A 14,381-nucleotide genomic window follows, 5' to 3' on the forward strand; every position below is an offset into this window, starting at 1 on the left:
AGGAGGGATTTATTCTAGATTATCGGAGTGAATTCTAAATGCCATCATGAATCCCTGTAAGAGACAGGTAAAGAGGGATTTGACTGAGGCTCACACAGAAAAGAAAGAGATGAAAATGAAGCCAGAGCTGAGAGTGATGTGGCCACAAGACAGGGACGAGCAGGGCATGCCCATAGTCACTAGAAACCAAAAAAAGCAGAAACAAGTTCATCACCACCACCACACCTCGTCTGCCCACCCACCCACCACCCTCCAGAGAGAACATGGCCTTGCTAGTACCTTGATTTCAGACTTCTGGCTTCCAGAACTGTGAGATAATAACTTTCTATTGTTTTAAGCCGTCAAGCATATGGCAATTGGTTATGAAAGCCCTAGGAAACTGATACAGTTGATTGCTTCATTGTATCCTTTATTTAAATATTCCATTATACCCCATTTTTTATCTTCAGGAAGTTTTTTTAAAATCTAACCAAATTTCTCCTATATTGTAGTTGACAGAGCCATACACTTTTTGGATGGAAAGGGATCTTGAAAGGGATCTTATAAGTCACGTAGTCCAACTTCCCTTGGACTACTTCTCATATTTGAAAATCATCTCCACAGATATTTACCCATTCAAGCCATTTCATGTTTACTAGCGTTGACTTCTGTATGCTAAATCAGAATAGCTTCCATCCAGTTCTTTCCTTGGAATCAACTCAATTTCTTTTACATGACATTATTCCAAAGGTTTAGTTATATCTATCATTTTCTCTGCTGCTTTTGTTTCTTTGGTCATTAACAGAAATTGTTATCACAAATGTTATTTCACAAAAGGAAATTCCTAAAACAGAATTTAAAAAGGAAAGACATTAGGTAGATTGTTTAATTCAATCTCTATTTTATATAGAATTCTATTTTCCCTCATTGCCAGAAATGGTCAGCTATTTCATCATGGTATAACATCTATTTGTGTGTGTGTGTGTGTGTGTGTGTGTCCTTATATCATGCTCAGATCTACTTTTTAATTTTTATGCATTAGTAGAATTTCTAACCTTTATGAAACAAACTAAGCTATGCACATGATTTCCCTTTAAATACCTGAAGAAAGCTACTGCTTCATGATTTGACAAAGCATTTTCTACCCAGCATTGAAAAAATCAATGCCTTCAATAATTCTTCAAGAGGCATGATGTTCTGATTTTTCAATTCTCTAGTCATTATTTTGTGTAGGCGTTTTAGTTTTATAATGTATCTCTTAAAATATAAATCCTCAAACTAAAGCCAATAATCTACATGTTTTATTATCCATATGTCTTAGCTGGTATGGGATTCACTGCCAATCATATTTCTATTAATACTATTATGTAGTATATAATTGAAGTAAATGTGTTTGTCTTGATTTACGTGAAATTTCATCCTTTTATTTATTGCTTTTAGTTTTTAATTTTATTTCTGACTTCTTTGGAATTATTACTTTCCCAAAGTTTAGTGTCATTTTTAACTTATGAAGTCTGTTCTCTTTAAATTCATGCAAGTTATTTATAAGTGCATATTCTAGTAGGATAAAACACTTAAGTCTTATAATAATAATATTTTCATGGTGATAGTGTTTTATTAATCACCTTCTGAGTGAGGTTTTACAAAAAGATAGGGAGAAATGGAACTGCTTTAACATTTTGGTCATTATTGCTCCATATTGTACAGAAGTAGAATAAGAATTGTTTGCAAATTCTATTCGGAAATCAAGATTTATGGAAGTCCTAGCCAGAGCAATCAGGCGAGAGAAAGAAGTAAAACACATCCAAATAGAAAAAGAAGTGCAACTATCTCTGTTCACTGAGGATGTAATTCTATCCCTAGAAACCCTGAAGACTTTGCCAAAAGTCTCCTGGAACTGATAAACGACTTAAAGTTTCAGGATCCATTTACATGCAAAAATTAGTAGCATTTCTATACAGAAATAATGTTCAAACTGAAGCCAAATCAAGAAGGCAATCCCATGTACAATAGCTACACACACACAAAATTACCCAGGAAGACATCTAATGAAGGAGGTGAAAGACCTCTATTAGGCCGGTCGCAGTGGCTCACGCCTGTAATCCCAGCACTTTGGGAGGCCGAGGTGGGCGGATCACGAGGTTAGGAGATTGAGATTGAGATCAATCTGGCTAACACGGTGAAACCCTGCCTCCACTAAAAATACAAAAAAATTAGCCGGGCGTGGTGGCAGGCGCCTGTAGTCCCAGTTACTCTGGAGGCTGAGGCAGGAGAATGACGTGAACCCAGGAGGCGGAGCTTGCAGTGAGCCGGGTGCAGTCAGTGAGCCGGGATCGCACCACTGCACCCCAGCCTGGACGACAGAGTGAGACTCTGTGCAAAAAAAAAAAAAAAAATCTCTATTAGAAGAACTACAAAACACTGCTGAAGAAATAATAGATGACACAAACAAATGGAAAAACATTCCATGCTCATGGATTGGAAGAGTCAATGTTGTTAAAACGGTCATATCACACAAAGCAATCTACAGATTCAGTGCTATTCCTACCAAACTACGAACATCATTTTTCACAGAAGTAGAAAAACTATTCTAAAATGCATATGGAACCAAAAAAAAGCCCCACTGCCCAAAGCAATCCTAAGAAAAAAGAACAAAGTTAGAGTCATCACATTACCTGACTTCAAACTATCCTATAAGGCTACAGTAACCAAAACAACGTGGTACTGGTATAAAAAGAGACACATAGACCAATGGAACAGAATAGAGAACTCAGAAATAAAGTCACAAACATATAGCCATCTGATCATTGACAAAAATAAGCAATGGAGAAAGGACTTCCTATTTAATAAATCATGCTGGAATAGCTGGCTAGCCATATACAGAAGAATGAAACTGATGAAACTGGACCCTTATGTGTCACCACAAAGATTAACTAAAGATGGATGCAAGTTTTAAATGTAGGACCTCAAACTACAAGAATCGAAGAAGAAAACCTGGGAAACACCATTCTGAACATGGGCCTTGGGAAATAATTTATGACTAAGTCCTCAAAAGCAATTGCAACAAATACAAAAATTGACAACTGGGACCTAATTAAACTAAAGAGCTTCTGCATAGCAAAAGAAACTGCCAACAGAGTAAACAGACAACCTACAGGATTGGAGAAAATATTTGCAAACTATACATCCAACAAAGGCATAATGTCCAGAATCTCTAAGGAACTTAAACAATTGAACAAGCAAAAAGCAAATAACACCCATTAAAAATGGGCAAAAGAAATGAACAGACACCTCTTGAAAGAAGACATACAAGCAGCCAACAAACATGAAAAAATGTTAATCATCACTAATCACCAGAGAAATGCAAATCAAAACCACAGTGAGATATTATCTCACACCAGTTGGAATGGCTATTATTAAAAAGTCAAGAAACAACAGATGCTGGCAAGGCTGTGGAGAAAAGCGAATACTTATACACTGTTGGTGGGAAAGTAAATTAGTTCAGCCATTGTGGAAAGCAGTTTGGGGATTTCTCAAACAACTTAAAACTGTTCCACTCAGCAATTCCATTACTGGGTATATATCCAAAGGAAAACAAATCCTACCAAAAAAGCACATGAACTCATGTGTTTATCACAGCACTATTCACAGTAGCAGAGACATGGAATGAACCTAGGTGCCCACCAACAGTGAATTAGATAAAGATATATGTGGTATACATATATACCACAGAATACTAGGAGTAATAAAGAAAAAATCATGTCATGTGCAGCAACATGCAGCTACAGGCCATTAACCTAAGTGAATTAACACAGGAATAGAAAACCAAATACCATATGTTCTCACTTATAAGTGGGAGCTAACCATTGGGTACTCATGGACATAAAGATGGCAACAGTAGACACTAGGGACTACTAGAGTGGGTAGGCAGGGTGGGGGACAAGAGTTGAAAATCTAACTGTTGGTACTGTGCTGAGTACCTGGGTGACAAGATCAATCATACCCAAAACCTCACTATCACAAAATATACCCAGGTAACAAACCTGCAAATGTACCCCCGAATCTAAAATAAAAGTTGAATTTAAAAAAAAGAAAACAGAAATCAAGAATTGTAGGCTGGGTGCAGTGGCTCACGCCTGTAATCCCAGCACTTTGGGAGGCCAAGGCAGGTGGATCACCTGAGGTCAGGAGTTCAAGACGAGCCTGGCCAACATGATGAAACCCTGTCTCTACCAAAAACACAAAAATTAGCCAGGCTTGATGGTACTTGCCTGTAATCCCAGCTACTTTCCATGGGCTGAGGCAGGAGAATTGCTTGAACCCAGGAGGCGAAGGTTGCAGTGAACTAAAATCGCGCCACCATACTCCAGCCTGGGTGACAGAATGAGACTCCATCTAAAAAAAAAAAAAAAAAATTATTATACATACCTCTATAAAATAGTTTAGTAATTGTCGTTCTAAATGAAGCCAGAATATATATGTATATAGTCACAAGTAACTGATGGCAAAATATACATAAAATTTTGTCATATGGCTTTAGAACTTACCAATATGCAATTTATTAGATCAATTGATGGCTCATTTTAAAAAATGTAAAATACTTCAATCTCCATCACTCTGGTTTCTCTACTATTTTCTCATAATTCTTTAAAGGACCCTGACATTGCCTTTGAGCTGACATCAAAATTTGTCTCTGGAAATCTGGTATATCATTTAGTTGGACTTTAAGATATGAATGCATTTTTATTAAGGAATGTCCCCTCATATTTCAATATACTCTATTAGTGTTTTGCTCCTATTTTTCCTTTAAGTTATAACTCATTTCTAAAAATAAAGGATAGAAACTCAACAAGCAACATAACTTTATTTATTATAACTGTTAGCACAGCTGTTCCTAAAGTGTGGTCTCCTGACAGGCAACATAAGTATTACCTGGAAATTTGTAGAAATGCAAATTATCAGGCCCCACCCCAGACTTACTGCATTGGAAGGTCTGGGGGTAGGTGACCCCCACTAATCTGAATTTTAAAAGCTCTACAGATGATTCTGATGCAAGTTAAAGTTTTAAGATCCACCATGTTGGGTTAGAATTATGCTGAATTTATGTTGTTACTGTAAGGTTTTCAAGTAAAACATTCTAATTGTATTTCTTAGTTATTGCATTTTATACTTTTATGACATATTTGATAAAAGAAAAAATTGGAAAAAGAATAATAATGAAGAAGCAGTTAATATAATGATAGCGTAACTCAAAAAGTCAACGAAATAACAAACTTATAGTGTTTATTTTCTTTAGCACTTTTATGGGCTCTGAAGGCCATATGGAAGAAGTTGAAATTATGATCTATGCTACCTCAAGGGAACTAACATGAAATTAATAAGCATTTCTTTTTGTACAAGAAATGTGCATTAAACAAGCTGTGGACATCATTATATAATGTGCTTTTTTAATGACTTAACCTATAAGTGCTTTCTTTTTTTTTTTTTTTTTTTTTGAGATGGAGTCTCGCTCTGTTGCCCAGGCTGGAGTGCAATGGCGTGATCTCAGCTCACCGCAACCTCCGCCTCCTGGGTTCAAGCGATTCTCCTGCCTCAGCCTCCCAAGTAGCTGGGACTACAGGCGCACGCGGTCATGCCTGGCTAATTTTTGTATTTTAGTAGAGACGGGGTTTCACCATTGTTGCCCAGGCTGGTCTTGAACTCCTAACCTCAGGCAATCCGCCTGCCTCGGCCTCCCAAAGTGCTAGGATTACAGGCATGAGCCACCGCGCCCGGCCCCTATAAGTGCTTTCGAGGTTAAAAGGAGAGAGATAATATATACAGTAGAGGAATCATTTTAAAAGGTCAAAAGCAGGCATTTGATTTCAGTCTAAAATGTAGCTACAACTTTATTTGATAGATGGAATAGGACACTTCAACTTAGAAGTGGGAAGTACAGAAACAACAGAAGATCTAAGTAAAACTGGGGAGTGCAGAATTGTTGTGGATTTTAGTATTGTGTTGATGTGCGAATAGTGTTAAAATTTAAGCTAGGGCTGTTAACCTTATAGCGAAAATTAAGACAAGGTTTTGGATACTTCTGTTAGATCTACAATTGTCTGAAAAATAATTTGTGCCATGGAGTTTGTGTGTGTGTGTGTGTGTGTGTGTAAGGATGAGGGCATGTGTATATGTATCAAAATGTTTTGTTTCTGGCTTTTATTCTGGCTTCAGAGAAGTCTAAGACTCTTCCCGATGTATACAGACTAGTGCTAAGATGTTTGAGACCTTAAAGATTTCAAGGCTATGCTATTTTGAGAGTTCATAAAAGATCAGTTCTCAAGACTTGTGCAATGAATATATTTAGGCAGTAGAAAACAGATATAGTTCTCTGTCGACATTTTATTTGAAGATCACTATAATAGTTTTTCTAAGAATAGTAATAATAAAGCAATTTGGAGAGAATTAAATTATAAGCTATGTAAAATTGAAGTCTTTAAAAGGCCTATAATTTGAGAATTCCTTGTTTTTTTATTAACACCCTTGCAAGCAACCTCTCAAAAGCTCCCTTTACATCTTTGTTTCTATGTGTGTGTGTGTGTGTGTGTGTGTGTGTGTGTGTGTATGTGTGTGTGCGTGTGTGTGTTACTGAAGAGATGATTTCTGGATCAGAAAAGTCTAGTTTACACTGAATTGTACAAACATTGATGTAAAGTGTGACAAACCTTGAAAATGTTGTGATTACAGTTTTTGGTGCATTGGAAGGCCAATTCTGGGGGCTTGTTCAATGAAAATGTTTAGGCAACAGAAACAAATATAGCTTTTTGTCAAGGAAATTTTCTTTGAGGGAGATTACAATAGTTCTCTATAGTAATGACAAAAATAGGACAACTTGCGGAGAAGTTAGTAAGGTAAGTAAGCACTGTGTCTTTAGCAAAGCTTATCATTTGCATATTTCTTATTTCTTGATTAAGAAGACTCTTGCAACCAACCTCTTAAAGGCTTCCTTTACCTCTTTGTTCCTAAGTGTATATATAAGGGGATTCAGCATGGGTGCAATGATTCCACAGAAGAGAGAAACCATCTTTCCCCGGTCTTTGGAGCTGGGTGAAGGTGGTTGCAGGTACATGGAGATAGCTGTACCATAAAAAAGTGACACCACAATTAGATGGGAGCCACATGTCCCAAATGCCTTTCGTTGACCTTCAGCAGACTGGATTCTCAACACTGCTTGGACAATAAAAGCATACGATATAAGGATGAGTGTCACGGGTATTAGAAGGAATAGCACACTGATGAAGAATAGTTCAGCCTCATTTGCTGTTGTGTCAACACAGGACAACTTGAGCAGAGCAGGGACTTCACAGAAGAAGTGATCCACTTCTTTGTGACCACACAGTGGCATCTTAAGTGTCCAGGTGGACTGTAATACTGAATTGCTAAAGCCACTAATCCAGGATGCAGCTGCCAACTGGAAGCAGAGCCTCTGGTGCATGATAATTGAGTAATGGAGAGGCCAACAAATAGCTACAAACGTATCAAAGCACATGACGGCCAGGAGAAGACATTCTGTGGAACCCAAGGCCAGGAAAATGAAAAGCTGGGCCACACAGCCACCATAACTGATTACTTTCCTGGTGTTGCATATGTTTACCAGCATTTGTGGAACTGTACTTGTGGTATAGCAAAGGTCCAGGAGTGAGAGATTGCTAAGAAAAAAGTACACAGGGGTGTGGAGTTTGAAATCCACGTGACACAAGAATTATTGTCAGATTGCCAAAGATTGTCAAGATATAGGAAAACAGAAACATCACAAAGGGTGGAATCTCTAGCCGTGGTTGATCTGAGAAACCTAACAGAATGAACTCCTGTGGGACACTCTTATTTACCCAATTCATGTTAAATGGTTCAACTCTTCGTTCTCTGAAATATAAGAAGTCAGGAAGTTAACAACACACTTCCTGATTTTGTCAGCTATAATCATTTTGCTATCAATTTACATAAAATTACAGACTGATCCAATTAATAATGTGAAAAAAGTATTGATAAAAATATAAATATTTATCCGTCCAAGTATTTAAAAAGTGTTTATATATTTGTAACAGCATATTAGCAAATTCAATCGAATTTCAAGAATCTTTTTTTTTGAGGCAGAGTTTCGCTCTTTTGCCCAGGCTGGAGTGCAATGGCGCCATCTCGGCTCACCGCAACCTCCACCTCCCAGGTTCAAGCAATTCTCCTGCCTCAGCCTCCCCAGTAGGTGGGATCACAGGCATGCGCCACCACCCCGACTAATTTTGTATTTTTAGTAGCGATGGGGTTTCTCCACATTGGTCAGGTTGGTCTCAAACCCCAACCTCAGGTGATCTGCCCACCTCAGCCTCCCAAAGTGCTGGGATTACAGGCGTGAGCCACTGTGCCCAGCCTAATTTCAAAAATCTTAAGCCATATTTTCAGTTTCCAAATTCACATAATGTATCCTTTGATATTTTACTGTTTGTAAATGTATTTTTCTCATTCTTCCTACCTAGATATCTACTGTGAGGTAGATGTAGATACAGTTTCCTGTCATTTGAATTCATTCTAATTTCTCTTCAAGTCCAGCGAGATTCCCTGATTGTAGAAATCAGTTAACATTAGTTAAAGCCACCTCCCATTATTCCCCTTCCGTCAAAAAAGCCATGTAGACAGTATCTAGTAAGTTATCAGACACAATTTAAGGAGACATATCCTTTTCGTTTTAGAAGCTAATAGAATTTGTATAGATTCCTTAGTAATATGATATTTGAAGGTGACAGGCTGGTCTCATATCCCTACCCTCTCTAATTAGTTACATTCATTATATTGGAATGCTTCTAACCCTTTGATCTCCACACTTCTCATTTGTAAAATGAAGATGATACAGTGGTTCCCCCTTTATCCATGGGGGATACATTCCAAGACCACCAGTGGACAGAAACCTGAAACTGTGGGTAGTACCAAACCCTATATATACTATGTTTTTTAATACATACACAACTATAACATTTAATTTATAAATTAGGCACAGTAAGAGATTAAGAACAATAATTAATAAAATGGAGCAAGTATAACAGCTCCAGACCCCCATTTATTGTAATACATGTTATGTGAATATGGTGTCCCTCTCTTTTTTTCTCTTCAAAACACCTTATTCTAGTGTACTCACCCCTCTGTGTTCTGACGATCTGATAACCGAGATGGCTACTCAGTGACTAACAGGCAGGTGGATGCTTTAAATCAAGCTTGTCCAACCTGAGGCCCACGGGCTGCATGCAGCCCAGGATGGCTTTGAACGCAGCCCAGGATGGCTTTGAACGTGGCCTAACACAAATTTGTAAACTTTCTTAAAACATCATGACATTCACTCATGATTAAAAAAAAAACTCATCAGCTATTGTTAGTGTTGCTGTATTTTATGTGAGACCCAAGACAATTCTTCTTCTTCCAATGTGGCCCAGGGAAGCCAAAAGATTGGACACCCCTGCTCTAAACAGAAGGATGATTCCCATGACTGGGTGGGACAACACAAGACTTCATCAGGCTATTCAGAATGGCATGTATTTAAAACTTATGAATTGTTGACTTCTGTAATTTTCCTTTTAATATTTGCAGACCATGGTTGACTGGGGGTAACTGAAATTGTGCAAAGCAAAACCACAGATAAGGAAGGACTACTGTAATGTTTTTCTAAGTTGTCTTGATGTGAAGTATAAATGATGTGAGGTATTAACGCACACACCTACCCTAGACTCACGCCTTTAGAAATGGAGAAGAGTGGATGAAAGGAACTATAGTGATCCAAGGTCTGAGGTGCTCAGAAAGGAATTACTTATGATTTTAGAACTTTAAATTTCCTAGGGTTACCAATGGAAATGACTATGCCCGTTAAAACTCAACATCTGATTTCCTTCTTAACCCGCAAACCATCAACTCCAACAAGAGGGGGGCATAGTAAGCGTATGATGTGAGTATAAATGTGATCTTTAGTGTAAATTGCCTAGCAGAGTGCTTGGCACATGGATGCACAGCTGTGTCAGAGAAAGTACAACAGTTCTGCAGGAACTCTGAGATGCTTTGAGTAGAGGCTATTCAGTCTCATAAATTTCCTGGAGGGACTAATATGCCAACTCTACCAGCTAAACATGTATTCATCCCCCCCAAAATCTTAATGGGACACTTAATTATTTTATTACTTTATCAATATCAGAATATTTGTTTTTCAATTTCATTCATGTTCGGCAAAATGTTAGCAATGTGAATTTTAATTTTTCTACTTATTTTAGAACCACTAGTTCCCTAAAAAATGTCTCCTTGACTCTCACCTGAAAAGAAATTTGAGATTTGTAGTCATAGATGTGGATATGAAATGATACTCAAAGGTATTTTTAAGTGAAAAAAGGAAGTTACTGAACATTTGTATAGCATGATTCCATCAGTTTATAAAAAGAATATAATATTAGTATAATATATATACTAATATATAAACTAAAAGCTACCTTGAATAATATAGAAGAAAGTATTACTCCTAGGAAATCAAAATGGGGGTGAGTAAAGCAGACTTTACTTATAAATTTACCTATTTTTTGTTCAAATTTTTAATAAGCAGGCATTACTTTTGTAATATATTTTTTTCAAATGACTCTGCTGACCAATTTATTCTCTGTATTCTACTTTCAGACAAACATTGCTTTAGTTAAGACTTTGATCTCCATGAGGGTGAAAATATTATAAGATATGTAATTTTTTTAGCTCTTGATAATTCCTTAAAATTCAGTCTGAATGTACAAAGAGTTTTTTAAAGGATGGATTGTAGGAGCATTTTGTATCTTACTAGTAATTTTATATATATATATATATATATATATATATATATATATAACCAAGGAATGCAGGAATCAGATAAAACAAGGCAAATGGCATCAGTAAAGAGAGATTTCATGTACTTCACAATTTCTTTGAGTTGCACAAGTGTTGAAGAGGTCCCCTCAAACCCATAATGTTGGGATGGCTGAAATGCCCCAGTTTATTCAGGACTGCTGAATGCACTCCTGCTATCCTGACATAGTCACTAACAGAGTCACTCCTATTCTCAGACGCGTTCCTGTTTGGATAAATTATAATGTCTCCCCTCATTTATTGTTCAGGAGATATCTCACTATTAAGGACACTGCGTGTGCTTTCTCCTTTAACATGGGTCAATGGCCCTTCCTTCCTGACCAGGCCCTCTGTCTGACTTTTCTCCTTAGAAATCAGCTAAGAGACTGCCTTACCAAAAAGCCCTCTCACTGAGGATTATAGAAGAAGGAGAGAATCCGTTAACTCTTTTTAAATTAATTGACTGCCTCACTCTGAGATTCAGTCCTTACAAAATAAATAAACTGCTTTCTCATCAATATAATATATTAGTGTATCCTGTTATGTAATATCCCCTCACATTCTGTAGTAAGGGCACAAGGAGGGGGGAAATATTTATCACTCTAGTAGGAAGCCCTGGAGCTGAATAACAATAACGCAGCCAGAAAGCAGTGAGGGGAGGAAGCCGGAGATTTCAGAGCACTGGATTCTAATATTCTGTCTTACTTATCTTTGCATACTTTCTCATCTTCTAAACACACACTTACCTCAAATATTTATCCACTCTTAAAAGGATATCTTTAAATAGCTGTGGTATCCTTTTGTATTTCAGACATTTTATGTAATTTAAATTCTGATTCATATCCCTAATTTTAGGATTAAAGTGTTTGTTAACAACTAAAAATCAAAACAAAACAAAACTAGGAAGTCCTTATCTGCATCTTTAAGATTATATCAAATAGGCTACTGAGTGCTTACCTGTTAACACCTGTTCCAATTGCTTGCAATTGTGGCTGATGTCTTAAAGGTGGTAGATTTCTCTGCTTTCCAATAAAATCACATTGCCAGCATCTCCAGATATAATTATTCTCATTTTGAATAGCGAACATTCCATTGACTAGCAAAACAAAACATTTGAATTATGTGAGATATCTAGCAGATCAGAAAGAGACCATAGCAATTGGATTAAAACAGAAGTTAATGGAAGAGAATTTTAGAAAGCTGCTGAGGGGATCTTTATAGTTTTTATCTGTGATCACTTTAGAATGTTTTAACGCCTAGTTTAGAATACTTACCTAGATGAATACACATCCTTACCTCCTTTCTTACCTGTGTATTGGTTGACCTTATGTTTGTCATCTTCCTCTTGAGTTTTCTGATTATATATATATTTTTTTATTTTTTATTTATTTATTTTAAATTTTATTATTATTATACTTTAAGTTTTAGGGTACATGTGCACAACGCGCAGGTTTGTTACATATGTATACATGTGCCATGTTGGTGTGCTGCACCCACACCAACATGGCACATGTATACATATGTAACAAACCTGCGCGTTGTGCACATATTTTTTAATATTAAAAAAGGTGAGGTTCAACAGAGTCTTCAAAGCATCTTTTTAAATTGCACTGTGGAACAAAAATCGAGACAAGAGAGGCAACAAGAGTTTTAGTCCCAAATCTGCCATCCAAAGTCACTGTATAATTGGGCGAGTTAGTTAATAGCTTTGGCCGTCAGTTTTATTTTCTGTAACATTATAAGGTTGCTGTTTTCCTCACAGCATAAAAACTGTTTACTTCTATGTTTTCTCAAAGTTTCTTATATCCCTGTGAGATAGATTTCCAGATACCATCTTTTTGCTGGAGTATGAGAATGAATCATGGGACCATTTTTTCCATACAGCTGATACATTGTACAAGGAAGTTTGTAAAATAAAAAAATTCCTGTTTATAAAAGGTTAATTTTGTAGGTAGAAACCTGAAATTATATACTCAAATTACTTTCCCAAAGTCCTAGGTCTTGTAAGCAGCAAACTGACGATTAGAACAAAAGACTGACTTTCTCTAAAGTTCTTATTTCCCATAGAGATTACAAATATGCTCAAAATAACATTATATATAACAATGAAGCACATAAAAGATGAAGCTAAGTCAGATTTTTCCAGCAGATAATTTGGTCTTTGCTGAGATTTGAATTACAGACTATAACACGAGTGCTTACTTAGAACACTCAAATTTTAATGTAATTTTATTTCATAATTTTTAGAAATGTATTCTACTTACCTCCATTTTAAGCATTAGAGGTAGATCAATTTTTTTTTTTTTTTTGTCTAAGAAGCCTTGAGTTCAAATAGGACTAATTTAAAGTGCACAGATACGTCTTCATACACTTAGTTGTATAATTGATTTCATGAAGTTTTTTGACTTATTTTAATTCCACTCAATATGCAGCAAGTCATGAAGTCTCTACTCAGAGTTAACTAGAGAATAAGGATGAAATATTGCAGACAACCAGAATGTGGTGTGCAGCATCACATCACCTGGAATTTAGGGTGTCAACTGCTATTTTGGGAGACTCTGTCGAGTCAGTTTTGCAAAATGGATAAAAGAATTTTCTCTATTGATTTTAGTGTTTGTTTTGGTCTCCGGCAGAAATCTCAATCACTGAATTGCAAAACTCTTCCCCCCCAGTTTATAGTAGTTAATAGCATACCCAGTGGGAAGAGAGAGGGAGGAGATCTCTATGAAGTGATGTTCCTATTTTAAAACTGATTTGCTAAGCAAAATCCTTTCTCTACGGACTGAATCCTCAACTTTCTAATGCAAAAGGAATGACAATGGGGACTAAAATACTTTATCAAAGAAAACTGGAATTTTGTGCTATTGAATTGGAGTTAGTTTTCTTCTGTAAACTATTTCATGAGTTCTTTAAAGCCAATTAATTACTTCTATCAGGAAAGAAGTCTTTATTTTTATTATTATTATTTTTTTAAATCACAGCTGCTGCACATGCCAAGGGAATATTTTTTTTTTTTTTTTTTTTTTTTTTTTTTGAGACAGAGTCTCGCTCTGTCGCCCAAGCTGGAGTGCAATGGCACGATCTCAGCTCACCGCAACCTCTGCCTCCCTGGTTCAAGCAATTCTTCTGCTTCAGCCTTCCAAGTAGCTGGGACTACAGGTGTGTGCCACCATGCCTGGCTGATTTTTTGTATTTTTAGTAGAGACAGGGTTTCACCATGTTGGCCAGGCTGGTCTCGATCTCCTGACCTCGTGATCTGCCCACCTTGGCCTCCCAAAGTGCTGGGATTACAGGTGTGAGCCACCACGCCCAGCCCAAGGGAAGAAATTTTTTATTTCATATGTAAAATCTCTAAGATGCAATCTGAGGTCATGTTCCCAAACCTTCGATTTCTATATCAGAAAATAAGCTACCATTTTTCACAAGAAAATAGTGTATTAATTTGATTTATGGTATATTTTATATAAAATGGCTTTTAAAAAACTTAATGTACAGCAGTGTATCTAGTATATATTTTCTTTCATGGA

General features: G+C 36.7%; 2 protein-coding genes across 2 annotated transcripts in view; one reads left to right on the top strand and one right to left on the bottom strand.

The window, feature by feature from the left end:
* H2BC17 (H2B clustered histone 17) overlaps positions 1-14,381 on the top strand; it is a 48,802-nt gene that overhangs the window by 11,040 nt on the left and 23,381 nt on the right. The gene's annotated exons all lie outside the window — the stretch shown is intronic.
* LOC100609188 (olfactory receptor 2B2) lies at positions 6,917-7,856 on the bottom strand. The gene is given in 2 exon segments (XM_016956226.3): positions 6,917-7,715; positions 7,717-7,856. Coding segments are annotated over 2 exon segments (939 nt in total).

The sequence above is a fragment of the Pan troglodytes genome, chromosome 5 (assembly GCF_028858775.2).
Source record: "Pan troglodytes isolate AG18354 chromosome 5, NHGRI_mPanTro3-v2.0_pri, whole genome shotgun sequence".
NCBI classification, from domain to species: Eukaryota; Metazoa; Chordata; class Mammalia; order Primates; family Hominidae; genus Pan; species Pan troglodytes.